We start from the raw sequence: 20,057 nt of genomic DNA, 5'->3' as shown, positions 1-20,057 counted from the left end.
TCACTGCCTGGTGATGTCATCAAAGCGCCAAATGCTTAGAGCTGCACTGCCACCCTTTCCCACATCCGAACCTGGCAGGTTAGAAACAGTACTCTTTTCACTCAACTTAAATAACTATGTGCTTGAAAGACATTCGCTGCTGCCTGGCACTAGATGCATAGTACTGATTTAAATAAGTAGGCAAAGTGTATTTTATATGCACACACCAGCTCTGTTAATACACAAGGATAGACAACATCAACATCAACCAGTATACTCAAGGAAACGTGTAACAAAACATCAAATAATGGCTTTAGAAATGAATAATGTAAAAGGAATTCTGACGTGAAACACAGGTAGAAGGGATCGACAAACAGTTCCCGGATGGCCAAGATGACTTGGACCAAGGTTCTCCTGCTGCACCTGTTCCAATGCGCTGTAATCACATAATTCATGTGGCGCCATGACGGTCAATCCCATGATGCTGCGTTCAGAAGAGTGATTGACGCTTCCCTTAAATACTTACGCTAAAAGCCAAGAAGTGATGTAGCTCATAGCTCTGTATTTTGGGTGCCCTGAAAAACGTTGGCATCAAGAATCAAACGCCACCAATAAAAATAAATCACATTTAATTTTTTATGACAATTTGCCTTTAACGCAAACATTGACCTTACGAGCACACCTCCCGTTACTTATACAACCACAGAGCGTAGCTCCGTTCACCTCAGTCCTTTAAGCCTTACAGGGCAGCTCTAATCGCTCCACGGGAAGCAGGCGCTACTTCATTCAAAAGACTCCTCGTCGGCGCTGAAACCAGAGAAGCTGATTGGCTGGCACTGTAAGGTTCGCAGGTTAACCAGGCAAGCCGTCTGTGTACTGCTGAACTCCGGGATAGTGACTAGAAGCACACGCTGGCCCTCGGGACCTATACAGAACACAGTGAATAAGGCTCTCCTTAACATAGGCATTGATTCAGGTTCAGCGCAGCAATATGCTGCATACCAGAATCGCTAAACTAAACTACAGATGTAACGTAACAGCACCAGGAACAGGTTAAATGCTGCAGAACACACTTATAATGATCATAATCAGGATTAACTCAGTTGGAGCTGACAAATTGCTCATTACCATTTAGAAAGAGTAAAGACCATCAATAAATCCTCAATTGTACGGCATTCTCACCTGTGACCTCTTTGCAGCTGAAACTGGGGGCACTTCCACAAAAATACACGTGTGGACAGGTGTGCAGAATGAAGGGGTCTTCCTTGTAGAAAGGGTAGCAACCTGCAGAGAGACGAGCAATTAACACTCATACACAACTATATGATACAGAACGTTATTGGAATAGCAGGACAATATATAAAGTGTTCTGTAACCTTTACAAGCTGTAACTTCCTGAATTCCACCTGCATTGCTTTAGCAGGCTGGGTAGAAGCCTCTAGAACTTTTATATTAATACTTAGATGAAATAATAATTAAAAAAAATTTATGTTATCTTCCAACATACAGAGTTGAGTGGGCAGCACAAACCTTTTTGAAGTTGCAAAGAGAGTACATTTATTAACTTCACAAGCAAGCTGCCTCCTTACCCAGAGTGTCCGGGGCTGTAGGACACAGGTGTCCTACATGTAGCGTCCACTCCAGTATCTCCAGGTAATCCTGCATACTGCTATATTTGTAAATGTCGCTTACATTTTGACCTGATGTTCCCAGAAACCTAAAGAGAGACTAGAAGTTATCATGGGGTTTGAAAATGATTGCACAAATGTATACTCTTATGATATACGCGCAGCTGACAATAGATACCTGACACCATCCACATCCGCCTCGTATGGGTTTGTCACTAGCTGAAGGGTGGGGTACGGAGCCGACTGCGGGAACATACACCGATGAAGAGGCTGTTGTGGAAGGACGTAGTTTGTGGGGTCAAAAGCACCAGGCATCACATCCACAAACACAGAAGTCTGTGAATAAGAAACAGTTACTGCAATATTACTCACCTATAGTAAAGCACAAGAAAAACCCATGTAAAGCCACATCCAAATTATAGTTAATATTAAAAAAATAGCTTTTATTTAATATCAAAATTAAAACAATAATGATATATAGGTTGGGCCAAAACTATTGTAAAATAGCCAAGCCTGACTGCCATCCTATATCATAGCCGCCCATGAAACGGATTAATTCCGATTGGTTGGACTTTTATTATTTTTTTCTTGTTAGATAATAACTCTCTATAGATCTATTTGGATGTAACGCTCTAGAATAGGAGTATACGAAAATTTTTTCTCTAAAGCGTAAACGAAGGAGGTCTGCTTCTCGTTTAAAATCTGAAATATCTGTACAATTTCCTCATGGCCTGGGGTATTGAGCAACGGGTGCATTATAAATTGTTTGCGGATGTAGTTTTACGATCGATTCCTTTTAACAGTGTTTATAGCAAAGCTCACACAGGAATAAACAATCCTTCTAAACCTTTGCAAAACCCATCTCTATCATGGCACGTTTCTATTATGTCCCTCTAAGTTAGAGAAATCAGTATCCAGGAGTTATGCTCTTACACTCAACTGAAGAAGGATCTCATCCAACATCTTCACCGCTTCCACACTAGCCGCCTGGGTCTTTTTGCTGAGATATTTAGCCTTAGAAAAAAAAAAAACACAGTTTAACTTCTCACTTTCAAGGTAAATCGCCACAATCAAATAACTCCATGTTTGTGTTCCTTTAACATGGGGTTCAATATTTGTAACTGTATATATTTAGTGGTTATGTTTCCTGCTTAAACGCATTGAATTAACCCACGTTCCAAGTACACGTAATCCCAGGTACACAATTACTACTACTTCATGTACATTTCTGGACCCTTTAAACAATTCCAATATAGAAACATTTATTCATGTTCCATCGTTAAATGGGACACTATAAATTAATCAAAGTGCAGCATCTGTCAATCAGAGAGATAACATGTCTATTCACTAAATCACGGGTCAAAACTGCAGAATGCCAATGGGATTTCTTGAATGTGATCTCAGCTACGCATCATGCAAGAAAAGATGAAACTTGTCAGAGTCGGTCCTTCGTGACGCACAGTTACATTGTAACACCAGTACCTTGTTTAAGGAGTCCTTGCCCTGCGTGTTCTCGCTCAGCAGGTTTCCAGCCAGTATGACACGCGATATCCGGGCCGCACAGCCTTGTTCCTGTTCTGCCCCTGCCTGACCAGTCACCAGATCCAGAAGAAGCTGAAGCCCCATAAGACTATCCCCACTGCCTCCTCCCAGGCCCAGACCAGAGGTCAGCAACACATACCTGGACACAAAACAATGCTTTTAAAGTAATGGGCTAAGAAGATAAGAAATCTAGACTCCTTGTGAACTCGATTCAGATACAAATAAAAACTGAATAAATGATCTAGGAGCACATTTAGTTATGGCTTTATACACACATACATTCATATAACACACACACACATAAGGCCATGGTTATGAAGCTCTTGAACACAGTATTCCTGATTTCATGAAACCATAAATGTCTAATTAAACACAGCTTGAGGACACATCAAACATGTTTATAAACTTGGGAAAATCGATGACCCATTTGCCAGCAGGCATCTCCAGGCTTACTATTTCACAATCTGAATGTCAGCCGTGCAGATGATTTGTGATAAGCTGCCAGCAGTTGTTTATTATATTCTGGATATGTTGATATTGGTGTAACAATTACAATCATCTAAATAGGACTGCCACATATTACATTTTGTATTTAGTTTACAAAATTGCAGTTTATGGGCAGATTTTTTTGGTGCAATCTTAATTTACTGGGTTTGAGGCACAGGGCACAGACCCAGCTCCACAAACACTTCTTCCATTACATGGCCATGCTCTCGTATTTGGCATCCTACACGGAAACGGGAGATGTACTGCGTACGTGTCTTTGTCCTCTACTTACCGATTGAACGTTGCTGAATTAGGTCTAAATATGGGGTTCAATGGGGAAAAAAAGCCATGGAATAGTGAAGTAGACATTTCAAGCAAAGGTCATCATCTAGAGATCCAGACCAGTGCAGTCCACCCAAGACGCACAGCAAGACGCAGGCACTTACTACAGCTGTGAGGCAGCTGGGGTTGGGGATGGGGTATGAATGATACTTTGACAAATTCAGTGCAAAGTAGTGTCATATCATGAACACACTGATGATACAAGTTTGCTGAGACCCACAACAGGGCAGGCAAAAGCCCTTCGCTACGCCAAAGCGTGAAGCAAACCCAGAAACCTTCACTGCCAGCCACTTTAACACAAGCCTTTTGCTTCTATACCAGATTAAATATATTGCCGAGGTCACATTAGAATTTCTCCCCAAAGCCTTAAACCTTTTTTTATATCTTGTAAAGCATTTTAAAAGCAAAGATGTTTTTTGGGGCCATTGTGATATAATTTCATCGTTCCTCATACATAGTTAAACTGATAATGTCCATGTACTATGTATAAAACTTTAGCGGAAAGGTCTGCTTATGATTTTTTAGTTGTTGTTAAACAATAAAACTATGCTCCACAAAAAGTGTTTGTCTCAGCAGTGGTGAGCTGAAAATGGCTGGAAAAACATGCGGGTCTAGCTGACATAACAGCTTTTAATAGTCTCAGTCAATCAAACAACCCACGCGACGTGATACTCACCGGTCCTCACCCAGATTTGGCAGGCGAGGCTGTGGGGGAAGGGAGGCCACGCAAAAATCCTCCACCACAAATTTACCGGCATCTCCCTCGGCCCCAAGAACGGCAATTACCGCACCTGGAGAAACAGAGGAGGTGGTAAGACATAAGGATTTGCCACTGCGGAGACGTCAAATGAGCAATAAAATTCTGTATGAACAATCAACGTAGCAGCACAGAAGAAAATATTTTAGAATCCTAGATACTTTGCGCTTGGTCAGCACAACGGACATTTATTACACAGAGCAGAACTTAACAAGTGTATTTACTCTCATACTGAAAATATATAACTCCCCCCCCTGCATATTACATTCTAATGGACACTCACCTGTAACAAGCTTCTGTACATCAGTGGCCCCCTCCAGCTTAATCCTCTGTAACTCATCCTCCAGGATTAGCTCGTCAGACTCGCTGATGTACTTGGGCCTTGGAGGCTGGGGCAGAAGATTGTGCTGAACAGAGAAACGGTGATAACAGGGAGGAAAAGGTTATGTCTCTAATGATGACAGTTTGTGGTACTATATAGCAGGTAAAATAATCATAGAACACAATATAGACTCCCATACTTTGGTATGTCTCTTCCTTCCTGCCTAATGAAAAGGCATGGAGGAAAAAGACCAACTAAAGGAATGGGCATTTAATCTGTCGCAGACACCCCAAAACTAACACCACAAGAGGCTCTTACTGTGACGGTAAGGGGAACATGGACGTGAAAAGGGTTAATGGCAAAAACCAGCCTGAAGGTTCATTTGATGCGCTCCCTGCAGGGCCCACAGCAACTACACCTTAACCCCAAACCTGTTCATTTAACAGCTTCATCTTTCTCCAGCCCTAGTAACATCATTGCTTGGTTTAATACTAGTTGTGCACCTCCTATTTGTCATTGGAACATACTTGAACGGTAGAAGAAGAAAGTTAAAGTTCCTGTTATAGGAAGCATTTATAGGGACAGTCTATTGGCCCAAATGGCCTCACCAAAAACAAATTTAGATTAAATCTGGATGTAAAAAAACCCCACGAACCTAGTCTTAACTTTTAAACCCCCCCCACCACTGCTGCTGAGCAGGAGATACATTCAATGGACTTCATCTCCAGCGAGAATAATAGCTTGCGGCAGAAACAGAGCAAATGTACAGAGAGGAATCTGTATGAATTTGCAGACAAAAACGCTATGCTCAGCTGTCATGTACGTTTAAATACACACGGTGTCTGGAGCTTAAATAGAATTACTTTAGTGTAATAACAAGCCTTAACTGAGAAACAACACACGATGGATGTGAGACACCTACTGGACAAGTCTTATACTGCAACTACACGGCACTTAATGCTACAAAGCTGGCTCAGTGAGATGTGCCATAATCATGTTAAAACCTACGTTTGATTTTAAGGTTTATAATTCTGCAGAATGATTTACACAAACCTTGCGTTCTACAGCAGTCAAAATGCTGGCATTTTTAAATGACTGACTATTTTGAGCTGCCTGCATAATCAAAAAAATTTATAAAATGAATATCTTGGACACTGCTGTTCAAGGTGCTTTAAAAAAAAAAAAAGGTGTAGTGCATGACACACGTACAGTAAATACATTAAAATGAATATTCTTTAAAGGGTCACTGCAGCCCTCATATGCACTTTAATAGGCTTTCCCCACTTGGCGAACGCTGCAGGCTGTTCAGTGGGTATGTTTTCCAGCCAATGAATAGCTAGTCAATGGTAAGAAATGTCAGACCACAAAGGTAGAAAACATGGCACACACATCGTAACAGCATGTCTACATACTGATGGAAGATACCATGGGTTTCATAGAACAAAGTAATAAAACTATCTTGTTGGTCACATTATAATGTATCTTTTTTTAGGGATCATTTGGTCAGGAACACTGTACATTTTTTGTGTGAGTTACAATGGATTCAACATGGTGTCTGTTCTTTTCACTTGTCCATCATGACTTTTACTCAGGAAACATTAAATCCCCTCTCAGCCCTTCTATGCCCCGCAAAGTCTACAATCACAAACCAGGCTTCTAGGGGAGAATGCATGGGAAGCCTGTGAATGCATGCCTACACAAGCATGTGAGCTTACAAGCATGTGCATAGTATATTTTTAAATGGATTTTTTTATTTGATTGATATTTAAATTGATGTCGACCAGATACCTAACAAAAAAACAGCTCTTAATATCCAAATACAGAGATATGAAAACAGAAATACACGATGCATTCATGGACTAGAGATGCTTGCGTACCTCTTCGCTGATCTCCCGTAGGATTGAAGGCTGAAGCTCCATGGATTTGAATAGTGTTCCCACCACGCAACACCTCTCAGCGCCCTGCAGCTCACACAGTTTCCGCACAGTTATGTCGTCACCTGCAGGGACAACGTGAAACAACCGATCAACACAACGTGCCATACCTGTGGTTTTGCTACCAACTGCACAATTTCACATCTATATCTGCTGCTCTACGGTCATTTTCTTTAGGAGCTGAAATAAGAGTGTCTTGTGATGTATGTCATGAATAGGTGATCACCGATTCTAATGTAGAAGAATGAAAAATGATTATACCACTGATCAGGACTACACTATTTTTTGCAGGGTACTCTCCGCTTCAAATGTCTTCAAACAGAGGGCAGTCATACCCCATTTTTTCTTTGCCCGTTCTATCAGGAGGGATCTCATCTGCAGCAGACGGGTGGCATAGATGTGGGCATACTGGCGAGTGAACGTCCGCTCCCCGAGCCTGAAGACCGAAGACTGGTTGGAGTAGTGGTTGTTAGTCACACGGTTGAAAGTGGCAGTAGTTTCTGATGGCGGCACCAGGAGGCCAGGACCCTCGGACACAGCTAGATCTGTAAACATATTAACACCCTGTAGAGAAACAAACACGGGACTTAGAACGCGCCAGTAAAATACGCAGATTATATTTAACGGGCAATAATATTAACATTAAAATGCACTGGGGCAGAAGGAGAATATGGCCCTGCCCCTTTGAGCTTACAATTATATTATACATAACTGTATAGGACCAGCTGGCACATATAGAACTCATAGACTTCTAGTTGGAAATAAAGGGCCTTTACTTGTGACCTCTTTCTTCTAGACAAGCAGTTTGCTGCTTCATACTAAGTAGACTGATTCCGATACCTAGTGACTGGGTTACCATGGTAACTGCTCCACATTTACCATTAACATTGTCCACAGACTTGGCTTTTATTAGAATTACTTAAACGTGAATACTTTCAAATAAAGGAAATATGACATGGAAGTACTACTGAGGTAATATTATGGAGCGCTAAAAGTAGGACGTTAAAATAAATAAAAACCAGTGGATTTTCACAAAAAAATATTGTTCTGCAGTCACAATCACTACGATAACATCGCTAGACGAAAACCCCGCGTAAACCTGTCATCAACTGTCTTTTTTTCTATCAGTTACCGTACCTCTCAATCGCTAACTCCCGCCACAGGGTCCTCTTCTTTCGGCCGTCCCGCCGAGTGTTTTCGCAGTGACGCAATCAGCAAGCGACAGTCTGATAAATCCGCCATCTTGTGAAGGTCATAGGGGGGGTTCGAGGTGTACGGTAATTACCGTAGATTAGGGAGAGGGTGTTGAGGAGATGCGGGGTGCTTGCTGGTCATGCTGCCTGTGTAATGGTAGTAAGCGTCTCCCCAGGCTTCTTTTATTTTATAAAATTAAAGCGTATTACCTTTAAAACTATATTGTCTGTTTATATGTTATATTCCATTTAATGGAACTATGGGCCAAACAAATGTGTTAATGGGAGAACGGCATTGTATATATATCTTATATTGCTTTCGTGGAAGGAAGATTATGTAATACATAGTGCACTATTGTATAAGGTATAAGAGGGAGGATAAACAGGATGGGAGTTAGTGGGGTTAATATTCAGTCTTCGAGTGGCTGGAGATTTAGTGGTAATTATTCGTTTGGTCTTTGGAACTTTTGCCTGTTTCCTTGACAAGCACAGAAATACTTAAAGCATTAAAGCTGCGGTTCTTTTCGTCATTTAGTCAGCAGTAATAGAATCTGCGATGAGCGGGCGGTAATGTTGGTATTCCAAGGAACCTAGATGGTCAATAAACAGCGCCATCTAGTGACCGCAAACTAGTGCCTCAGACGTTACGTATGATCGGCTGCCTGTCTGATTTGAATACCCATGATGCACCGCTATCTTCTATACTTATTAGTTTCTGATTTATAGAAAAAAGAGTTAAATAGGTAATTTTAGCTATTAATATGTATTGAGTTTGCACATTTACAAGTCCATATTAACTAAACTACCGATGCTGCTCAGGTTAATTGGTCCGCCTTAATATAAATGATTATTGTGTGTAGTCGGGTTCCTCCCCGGCTGCGCTGTTTGGTATACTCTGGTTTCTCTTCAGATCGAATAAATCTTTCGCCTTTTACTAAAGATTTCCGTGGAGAGGAACAACCATGAGTTTCAACCAATTTTTTGATGCCCGGCGCAAGCTGGGCTGACTGATTTGTTTAAAACTAGACTGAGCTTGGGAAGGAGATATTCTGCATGTCAGTGTCAGACCTCTACTTAGTAACCGCCGTAACAGAACGGTGAGTAGGTGTGAGATGAATGCTGGTTACTTGTATGTGTGATCTGTTATGTAGAATGTATCTTGGTAGTAAATAGATTGCTGGTGCTCACTCACTTATGTGTGAATAGTTGCTGATGACCCCGTTTATCCCTATTTTTCAGATGGAGGCTGATCTGTGTTTCTTCTAAAACAGACTTACATCTCGAATAAGTGTCAGTTTGCTGTAATGTGGCATTATAGCTTTGATCTCCCAGTCCCAGAATTAGCAGCCTTAAGAAGTAAGAAACCGATTTTGCTTTGAATAAATATCCCCTATAACCGCTTTTCCTAGTAAAAATGTGACTGTTCAATGCAATATCTTGTTTGCTTTTTTTGTTTCATTTTAATTTCAATTTTTTTCTGACCATTGCGATTTCTGCATTTTTTTGTTAATAAAAGTTAACTGAGGAATTCTACCACAAATACAGAGAGAGGGAAAAGGGAACAAGGGTATGGGGAGAGATGATGCACTAACAGGGGCGGGCAACCGCAAAAACTCCAGGGAGCCCCCTTAACTCATGCAGGGAAGTAATGGTCGGCGGAGAGAGGTAGTATCTGTGAGGTGAAATGATGTTATTGGGGTTGTCCTGTGGTTGACATTTTCTGTTTCCATCCAAAATCATTAATGGTGATTCAGGTGGTGATGGGCTAACAACACAACAAGACACTATCAGACCATGCATTATTTGTATCATCTATATTGGCCCAGTGTGGGGGGTCCGGTGTCAAAATGAGCAAAGCTGAATGCTGGACACTAGAAACTTGGAAATCAAGGTCAGACTCGCACCGTTCGGGAGAGAGCTCAGTCTTTGTAGAGCAGAGCTGCAGATAACTTGCTTCAGGATAACCTTGATAAATGGAGCGGTATATTAATATTATTTAAACATTGTTTATGCTGAAACACAACGGCGTGATTACTCTAACTCAAACATTCTCTGTCTCTTCTCTTGTGTAGTATATCCCATTGTAGATCATAAGCTCACTGGTGCAGGGCCCTCCTCACCTTTCGTTTCTTTAAGTCTGAAATGTTACTGGATTCACTGCTTGTTATGTACAGTTTACCCATTGTACAGCGCTACAGAACCAGGTGGTGTTATGTAAGTTAACAAATAACAACAATACGCAATTCAACCAGAGGATGTGAACATTTTTGTTATTTGTGCTGACTATGCAGTAATCTATAGAACACACAACTGCAGGAATACTCGCACCCCTAGTTACGTAGCCTGGAACTCTCCAGCAATTAGAATAGAAGACCTATAATGGGGACTGTGAAAGTTGGGATGAATAATTAGCCAGAGAACAGTTGGATGCATTTTCCCTCCTTAATTTATTCTTTCTAATTACTTAAATTTAGCAGGAGACAAAATTTAATCAATCAATCTAGAGGCACTGCAGTTTATTGTGCAGATTGATTTGGGAATAGACATAGCAAGGAGCAGACATGAAGCTCTCAACCTGGGTGTGGGAATCAGGTGATCAACGGGGGCCAGCTAAGTGGTTAATTAGAACAGTCTAAAACAGATCACACGCACACTCAATGTACGTTGCTAACTATTGTCCAACACCCTTTAGACGCGGATGTGAGAATGCTGTTTACGCACCTCCTGCAACTATACAAGTAGAACTACAATAAAAAATGTTGATGGCTCATTGTGTTTTTTGAATTATTGCAAAATAATTTCTCCCCAATCCCTGTGTGAAGCCTGCCCAGAGTAACAGACTATGTGAAGTATACTTCTTGTAGATGATATGTGTTGGAGAGTTTTCACTCTAGTAATAATGATCTCTACAGTCTTTCATGCGTTACACATAGACTCTGCTTTATGACATAGAGACTGTAGAGATACTCACAGGAGAAAATACTCCTCTACTGTTCATAATTGTTAAATAAATTAACAGAATCCAATAATAAAACATAAATATTTATTCCAGATAGTGGGTGGAAAATAGTCTTTATTATCTTGCTCCATTTCCAGCAAAGGTCTTCTTCAAGACTTTTCCTTCTCATCTCCTTGAGTGATGATGTAACACAGGGACTTGTAGTCGATGTTTCCGGCCACATCGGATGTGTAAGATATAAATAATGTGTATTAATCTGAATTCAGATGAATATTCTTAAATGTCTGAGCCAGGGAGGGAGGATAAATATTAAATAATAGATGGGTTAATATTCATTCTGGGAGTGGCTGGAGATTTAGTGGTAATTGTTTGGTCTTTAGTACGTTTTTCTGATTCCAGCACAGAAATAGTTAAAGCATTAACGCTGCGGTTCTCTTCGTCTTTCAGTCAGCGGTAATAAAATCTGGGATGAGCGGACGGTAATGTAGGCGTTACAAGGAACCTAAACGGCCAATAAACAGCGCCATCTAGTGACAGCTAACTAGCGCCTCAGGCTCTACGTATGATTCGTTGCCCGTCTGATTTGAATACCCATGATGCACCGCGTCATCTTCTACTATTGTTCGGTTCTGATTTATGAAAAAAACAGTTAAATAGGTAATTTTAGCTATTAATATGTATTGAGTTTGCACATTTGCTAGTCCATATTAACTAAACTACCGATGCTGCTCAGGTTATTTGGTCCGCCTTAATATAAATGATTATTGTGTGTAGTCGGGTTCCTCCCCGGCTGCACTGCTCGGTATACTCTGGTTTCTTTTCAGATCGAATAAATATTTCGCCTTTTACTAAAATTTCCGTGGAGAGGAACAACCATGAGTTTCAACCAATTTTTTGATGCCTGGTGCAAGCTGGGCTGACAATCCTGTAAGTAAAGATAGATTGAGCTTGGGAAGCATGTGCTCTGCGTGTAGGTGTTATAGCTCTATTTAGAAACCACTGTAGGAGATCAGTAAGTAAGTGTGAGATGAATGCGATATGCTGGTTACTTGTATGTGTGATCTGTTATGTAAAATGTATCTTGGTAGTGAATAGATTGCTAGTCCTCACTCACTAATGTGTGAATAGCTGCTGATGACCCCGTTTATAACTATTTTTCAGATGGGGGCTGATCTGTGTTTCTCAAATAAGTGTCAGTTTGCTGCAATGTGACATCATAACTTTGATCTCCCTGTCCCTGAATTACAGGAGACAAGTGGAGTTTGAATGATACCTTTATTGGCTAACTGAGTAAGTATAGATAGCAAGCTTTCAAGACCTCTCAGGTCCCTTCATCAGGCATGTTATACAATAATGTGAAAAACCTCTCTTTAAGTATCAGTCAAATAGCATGGTTACAATTGGGAAGCAGATAACATCAAAATGTCCAAGACAAGGTTCTTTGATCAGTCAATAGTGTTAAAATCAGAGGTGGATTGGAGTCATAAAAGGAGGTGTCAGGAGGTATTCACAACTCTAATGGGGTCAGGTTGTGTGCATGTCTGGTTTGTTATCTACAAAGTGATAATGGGATACAAATTCCCTATCCCGGTTGAGGCCAGCATTTAAAGAGTTAAATTTAAGTATTAATTTAACCTCCCATATTTTTCTCTCCCTCTGAGTTTTGAACAGTCCCAGTAATACAGCCAGTTTGATGTCACTGATGCTATGTCCATTTTGGCAAAAATGTTCTCCCACTGGTGTCTCTGCTCTCTTGTTGTTGATGTGGAATCTGTGTGAATTAAACCTTTTATGCAATGGCTGGCCTGTTTCACCCACATAGAGGGCTGTTGGACACTTTGCACACATAATAAGGTAAACCACATTAGAAGATTTGCAGGAGAAGGCACCATTGATCTCATGGAGTGTATTTGAATTTGGTATAGGCACCATGTCCACAGTGTGGATGTGTGCGCATGTTTTACACCTTCCTTGTAGGCAGGGGAAAGTGCCATTTTTTGTGGACTTGTTCAGGGCACTCCTGGTTAATAGTTGTTTAAGATTGGGGGGCTGTCTGAAGGAAAGTAGGGGAGGCTGTGGAAAAATTTCCCTGAGTCTGTCATCGGTGTGTAGTGTTGCTTGAAGTTCTTTAGATATTTTGCGTAGAGCTTTTACCTGGGGGTGGTAAGGGACAACCAGAGGCACACGGGTTCCAGTATGATGTTCTTTGTACTTTAGTCATTTTTTCTGGGAATGTTGGTGGCCTTCTGTATCTGGTTGTCAATTATCCTGGCATTGTAGCCCTGGTTCATAAAGTCTCCCCTTAGTTTCTGGAGCTGTTTGTCACGATCTGCTGTATCAGAACAGATGCGGTTGTATCTTATGGCCTGGCTGTATATGATAGAGTTTTTTGTATGTTTGGGGTGGAAGCTGTTGTTTTTAAGGTAAGTCGGTCTGTCTGTTGGTTTGCGATACAGGGATGTGTGGATGGTATTGTTCTTGATGCTGATGGTGGTGTCCAGGAAGTTTATTTCTGTGGGTGAGTGGCTGATTGTGAGGTTGATGGTGGGGTGAAATGCGTTGTAGTTCTCGTGGAAGGTGAGAAGTTCCTCTTTGCTGGCGGTCCAGATGATTAGAATATCATCAATATAGCGAAGGTACACCAGGGGTTTTGTTTGGCAGGTGGATATGAAATCCTCTTTTTGCCATAAAGAGGTTGGCGTATTGTGGTGCCATTCGAGTACCCATCGCAGTCCCAGTTTTCTGGATGTAGAGGTCCTGTCCAAACCTGAAATAATTGTGGTTAAGTATAAATTGAATGAGCTGCGTAACTGATTCGGTGTCCATGTTGTGTCGGTTCAGGTATTCCTGGCATGCTGCTATGCCATCTCTGTGTGGGATGAGAGAAAAATATGGGAGGTTAAATTAATACTTTAATTTAACTCTTTAAATGCTGGCCTCAACCGGGATAGGGAATTTGTATCCCATTATCACTTTGTAGATAACAAACCAGACATGCACACAACCTGACCCCATTAGAGTTGTGAATACCTCCTGACACCTCCTTTTATGACTCCAATCCACCTCTGATTTTAACACTATTGACTGATCAAAGAACCTTGTCTTGGACATTTTGATGTTATCTGCTTCCCAATTGTAACCATGCTATTTGACTGATACTTAAAGAGAGGTTTTTCACATTATTGTATAACATGCCTGATGAAGGGACCTGAGAGGTCTTGAAAGCTTGCTATCTATACTTACTCAGTTAGCCAATAAAGGTATCATTCAAACTCCACTTGTCTCCTGTAATTCTACGGCTAACACGGTACCAACTCTCATCTTTTATCATCATGGAAGATACCCCAATGTACCGCACCATACGAAATGTAAAAGACCTCTTGAAGAAACTTGCACACCTGGACAGCGACATCTTCTTCCTTACTACATGCAAAAAGGAAAATCTAATCCCTAAAGGACTTGAAGAATCCCACTCTGGACACATACAACCGCAGATATGCACAACAACTGTGCACAAGAACATCACAAAGGCTACGCAACAACCTCATTAGGATTTGTTACAATAGGAAATCAAAATTACAAGCAGATATTTACCCTCAAGGAACAGCTCGGACCAGACTATTAGGACATAAAACAGACCCTGCAGCAGTACTACAGGAAACTACAAACACTCCTCATCAACACTAAAAATAAGAAACTACAGAGACTGAGAAACAAAGCAGGTGTCACACCAGAATCCACCAGCCAAGTAAAGCAGAACTGCATTGTGAAGCTCTCAACACACAGACCGAGCAGAGAAGAACTATCTGTCCTCTCCAAAGGCTTGTCATTCTGTCCCACTAAACCTGTGGACAAGGTTACACAATGCAGCGACATGGAGGAATACTTCAGAAAACTCAGACTCAAGGAATTCTTCCATGATAGAGAAGACACCAACACCACAGAGCAACATCACAATACCCGGGTTCCCACAAAAAGATCCACTTGGAGCCCAAAATCAGGCAGAAACCCTACACTGGACAGGTACATAGAGAGCTTCAGAAACAGAGCCACTGTGGAAATACTGGAGAAACGGGGTGACCCAACACCCAGCCTGACACACAAAGAACATAAAGCCATTCAATCCCTGAAGGACAACCAGGATATTATTATTAAACCGGCGGACAAGGGGGGTGCTGTTGTCATTATGAACACCACTGACTATATAAATGAGGCAAATAGACAACTGTCAGATGAAAGACACTATGTGAAGCTACAGGATGATCCCACCAAGGAATTTACTAAACAACTCAATAGGATAATACAAAAACTGCCATACACCATTAAACACCAGCTAAAACCACTAATTCCTGAAGATCCAAAATTGGGCTTCTACATGCTACCCAAAATACACAAAGAAGGCAACCCAGGGAGACCCATCATCTCAGGAATTGGTACACTGACCGAGAATATATCTGGCTGGATAGAAAACACCCTGCAACCACTAGTACAAGAAACACCCAGCTTCCTTCAGGACACCACAGACCTCTTAAACAAACTGGCTGACCTGGGCCCACTCCCACATAACACTCTCCTGGCCACCATGGACGTTGAATCCCTATATACCAACATCCCACACAGAGATGGCATAGCAGCATGCCAGGAATACCTGAACCGACACAACATGGACACCGAATCAGTTACGCAGCTCATTCAATTTATACTTAACCACAATTATTTCAGGTTTGGACAGGACCTCTACATCCAGAAAACTGGGACTGCGATGGGTACTCGAATGGCGCCACAATACGCCAACCTCTTTATGGCAAAATTAGAAGAGGATTTCATATCCACCTGCCAAACAAAACCCATGGTGTACCTTCGCTATATAGATGATATTCTAATCATCTGGACCGCCAGCAAAGAGGAACTTCTCACCTTCCACGAGAACTACAACGCATTTCACCCCACCATCAACCTCACAATCAGCCACTCACCCACAGAAATAAACTTCCTGGACACCACCATCAGCATCAAGAACAATACCATCCACACATCCCTGTATCGCAAACCAACAGACAGACCGACTTACCTTAAAAACAACAGCTTCCACCCCAAACATACAAAAAACTCTATCATATACAGCCAGGCCATTAGATACAACCGCATCTGTTCTGATACAGCAGATCACGACAAACAGCTCCAGAAACTAAGGGGAGACTTTATGAACCAGGGCTACAATGCCAGGATAATTGACAACCAGATACAGAAGGCCACCAACATTCCCAGAAAAAATTACTAAAGTACAAAGAACATCATACTGGAACCCGTGTGCCTCTGGTTGTCCCTTACCAGCCCCAGGTAGAAGCTCTACGCAAAATATCTAAAGAACTTCAAGCAACACTACACACCGATGACAGACTCAGGGAAATTTTTCCACAGCCTCCCCTACTTTCCTTCAGACAGCCCCCCAATCTTAAACAACTATTAACCAGGAGTGCCCTGAACAAGTCCACAAAAATGGCACTTTCCCCTGCCTACAAGGAAGGTGTAAAACATGCGCACACATCCACACTGTGGATATGGTGCCTATACCCAATTCAAATACACGCCATAAGATCAATGGTGCCTTCTCCTGCAAATCTTCTAATGTGGTTTACCTTATTATGTGTGCAAAGTGTCCAACAGCCCTCTATGTGGGTGAAACAGGCCAGCCATTGCATAAAAGGTTTAATTCACACAGATTCCACATCAACAACAAGAGAGCAGAGACACCAGTGGGAGAACATTTTTGCCAAAATGGACATAGCATCAGTGACATCAGACTGGCTGTATTAATGGGACTGTTCAAAACTCAGAGGGAGAGAAAAATATGGGAGGTTAAATTAATACTTAAATTTAACTCTTTAAATGCTGGCCTCAACCGGGATAGGGAATTTGTATCCCATTATCACTTTGTAGATAACAAACCAGACATGCACACAACCTGACCCCATTAGAGTTGTGAATACCTCCTGACACCTCCTTTTATGACTCCAATCCACCTCTGATTTTAACACTATTGACTGATCAAAGAACCTTGTCTTGGACATGTTTATGTTATCTGCTTCCCAATTGTAACCATGCTATTTGACTGATACTTAAAGAGAGGTTTTTCACATTGTTGTATAACATGCCTGATGAAGGGACCTGAGAGGTCTTGAAAGCTTGCTATCTATACTTACTCAGTTAGCCAATAAAGGTATCATTCAAACTCCACTTGTCTCCTGTAATTCTACGGCTAACACGGCACCAACTCTCATCTTTTGTCCCTGAATTAGCAGCCTTAAGAAGCAAGAAACATAGATTTTGCTTTTGAATAAATATCCCATATCGGCTTTCCTAGCGAAAATGTGAATGTTTAATGCAATATCTTGTTTGTTTTTTTGTTTCATTTTAATTTCTTCTAAATTTTTTTTTTTTCGGACCATTGCGATTTCTGCATTTTTTTTTTGTTAATAAAAGTTAATTGAGGAATTCTACCACAAATACAGAGAGGGAAATGGGAACAAGGGTATGGGGAGAGATGACGCACTAACAGGGGTGGGCAATGGCAAAAACTCCAGGGAGCCCCCTTAACTCATGCAGGGAAGTAATGGTCAGTGAAGAGAGGTAGCATCGGTGAGGTGAAATGATTTTGTTATTGGGGTTGTCCTGTGGTTGACATTTTCTGTTTCCATCCAGAATCATTAATGGTGATTCAGGTGGTGGTGGGCTACCAACACAACAAGACACTATCAGACCATGCATTATTTGGATTATCTATATTGGCCCAGTGTGGGGGGTCCAGTGTCAAAATGAGCAAACCTGAAAGCTGGACACTAGAAACTTGGAAATCTAGGTCAGACTTGCGCCGTTCGGGAGAGAGCTCAGTCTTTGTAGAGCAGAGCTGCAGACAACCTGCTTCAGGATAACCTTGATAATTGGAGCGGTATATTAATATTATTTAAACATTGTTTATGCTGAAACACAATGGCGTGATTACTCTAACTCAAACATTCTCTCTCTCTTCTCTTGTGTAGTATATCCCATTGTAGATCATAATCTCGCTGGTGCAGGGCCCTCCTCACCTTTCGTTTCTTTAAGTCTAAAATGTTACTGAATTCACTGCTTGTTATGTACAGTTTACCCTTTGTACAGCGCTACAGAACCAGGTGGTGTTATGTAAGTTAACAAATAACAACAATACGCAATTCAACCAGAGGATGTGTACATTTTTGTGATTTGTGCTGACTATGCAGTAATCTATAGAACACACAACTGCAGGAATACTAGCAGCCCTAGTTACGTAGACTGGAACTCTCCAGCAATTAGAAGAATAGAAGACCTATAATGGGGACTGCATTTTCCCTCCTTAATTTATTCTTTCTAATTACTTAAATTTAGCAGGAGACAAAATTTAATCAATCAATCTAGAGGCATTGCAGTTTATTGGGCAGATTGATTTGGGAATAGACATCACAAGGAGCAGACATGAAGCTCTCAACCTGGATGTGGGAATCAGGTGATCAACGGGGGCCAGCTAGGTGGTTAATTAGAACAGTCTAAAACACATCACACACACTCAGCGTACACACACTCAATGTACATTGCTATTGTCCAACACCCTTTAGAAGCAGTTGTAGTGAGAATGATCTCTACAGTCTTTCATGCGTTACACATAGACTCTGCTTTATGACATAGAAACTGTAGAGATACTCACAGGAGAAAATACTCCTCTACTGTTCATAATTGTTCAATAAATTAACAAAATCCAATAATAAAACATAAATATTTATTCCAGATAGTGGGTGGAAAATAGTCTTTATTATCTTGCTCCATTTCCAGCAAAGGTCTTCTTCAAGACTCTCCTTCTCATCTCCTTGAGTGATGATGTAACACAGTGACTTGTAGTCGATGTTTCCGGTCACATCGGATGTGTAAGATATAAATAATGTGTATTAATCTGAATTCAGTTGAATATTCTTAAATGTCTGAGCCAGGGAGGGAGGATAAATATTAAATAATAGATGGGTTAATATTCATTCTTGGGGCGGCTGGAGATTTAGTGGTAATTGTTTGGTCTTTAGTACGTTTTTCTGATTCCAGCACAGAAATAGTTAAAGCATTAACGCTGCGGTTCTCTTCGTCTTTCAGTCAGCGGTAATAAAATCTGCGATGAGCGGACGGTAATGTAGGCATTACAAGGAACCTAAACGGCCAATAAACAGCGCCATCTAGTGTCAGCTAACTAGCGCCTCAGGCTCTACGTATGATTCGTTGGCCGTCTGATTTGAATACCCATGATGCACAGCGTCATCTTCTACTATTGTTCGGTTCTGATTTATGAAAAAAACAGTTAAATAGGTAATTTTAGCTATTAATATGTATTGAGTTTGCACATTTGCAAGTCCATATTAACTAAACTACCGATGCTGCTCAGGTTATTTAGCCCGCCTTAATATAAATGATTATTGTGTGTAGCCGGGTTCCTCCCCGGCTGAGCTGTTTGGTATACTCTGGTTTCTCTTCAAATCGAATAAATCTTTCGCCTTTTACTAAAGATTTCCGTGGAGAGGAACAACCATGAGTTTCAACCATTTTTTTGATGCCCGGCGCAAGCTGGGCTGGCAATCCTGTAAGTAAAGATAGATTGAACTTGAGAAGCAAATGCTCTGCGTGTAGATGTTATAGCTCTACTTAAACACCACTGTAGGAGATCAGTAAGTAGGTGTGAGATGAATGCGATATGCTGGTTACTTGTATGTGTGATCTGTTATGTAGAATATATCTTGGTAGTGATCTGTTATGTAGAATGTATCTTGGTAGTAAATAGATTGCTAGTGCTCACTCACTAATGTGTGAATAGCTGCTGATGACCCTGTTTATCACTATTTTTCAGATGGGGGCTGATCTGT

General features: G+C 41.1%; 1 protein-coding gene and 3 non-coding genes across 5 annotated transcripts; 3 read left to right on the top strand and 1 right to left on the bottom strand.

The window, feature by feature from the left end:
- Positions 1–591: 591 nt before the first annotated feature.
- On the bottom strand, positions 592–8,187 carry POLD2 (DNA polymerase delta 2, accessory subunit). 2 transcript variants are annotated; one of them, XM_053462825.1, is made up of 11 exons: positions 8,128–8,187; positions 7,326–7,554; positions 6,934–7,055; positions 5,018–5,141; positions 4,654–4,768; positions 3,090–3,288; positions 2,541–2,621; positions 1,786–1,943; positions 1,569–1,696; positions 1,162–1,263; positions 592–904 (listed from the first exon to the last, which is right to left on the bottom strand). In XM_053462825.1, exons 2-11 carry the CDS (start codon positions 7,543–7,545, stop codon positions 762–764), a joined length of 1,392 nt encoding a protein of 463 aa, XP_053318800.1. In that variant the 5' UTR covers positions 7,546–7,554; positions 8,128–8,187; the 3' UTR covers positions 592–761. The 2 variants fall into 2 exon arrangements, with proteins under 2 accessions (XP_053318800.1, XP_053318799.1); XM_053462824.1 differs by having other exon boundaries at positions 8,123–8,183.
- An 886-nt stretch (positions 8,188–9,073) lies between these two features.
- Positions 9,074–9,188, top strand: LOC128492940 (U5 spliceosomal RNA). Its single transcript, XR_008354151.1, has one exon. It is a non-coding gene; the product is annotated as a U5 spliceosomal RNA (small nuclear RNA).
- Positions 9,189–11,946: 2,758 nt separating this feature from the next.
- LOC128492946 (U5 spliceosomal RNA) lies at positions 11,947–12,060 on the top strand. The gene has a single exon (XR_008354156.1). It is a non-coding gene; the product is annotated as a U5 spliceosomal RNA (small nuclear RNA).
- Positions 12,061–19,653: 7,593 nt separating this feature from the next.
- Positions 19,654–19,768, top strand: LOC128492943 (U5 spliceosomal RNA). The gene has a single exon (XR_008354153.1). It is a non-coding gene; the product is annotated as a U5 spliceosomal RNA (small nuclear RNA).
- Positions 19,769–20,057: the final 289 nt, after the last annotated feature.

Source organism: Spea bombifrons, chromosome 4 (genome assembly GCF_027358695.1).
Source record: "Spea bombifrons isolate aSpeBom1 chromosome 4, aSpeBom1.2.pri, whole genome shotgun sequence".
Classification (NCBI taxonomy): Eukaryota; Metazoa; Chordata; class Amphibia; order Anura; family Pelobatidae; genus Spea; species Spea bombifrons.
The sequence above is the reverse complement of the archived record's forward strand: the minus strand, read 5'-3'. Positions and strand labels throughout refer to the sequence as shown.

Excerpts from the sequence above, each read along its gene's own strand:
- POLD2 (XM_053462825.1), bottom strand. The coding sequence starts at position 7,545 with ATGTTTACAGATCTAGCTGTGTCCGAGGGTCCTGGCCTCCTGGTGCCG. Across the intron at positions 1,264-1,568 it reads TACAGCCCCGGACACTCTGG|GTTGCTACCCTTTCTACAAG; the intron begins GTAAGGAGGCAG and ends GTCTCTCTGCAG. Across the intron at positions 905-1,161 it reads CAGCTGCAAAGAGGTCACAG|GTCCCGAGGGCCAGCGTGTG; the intron begins GTGAGAATGCCG and ends TGTTCTGTATAG.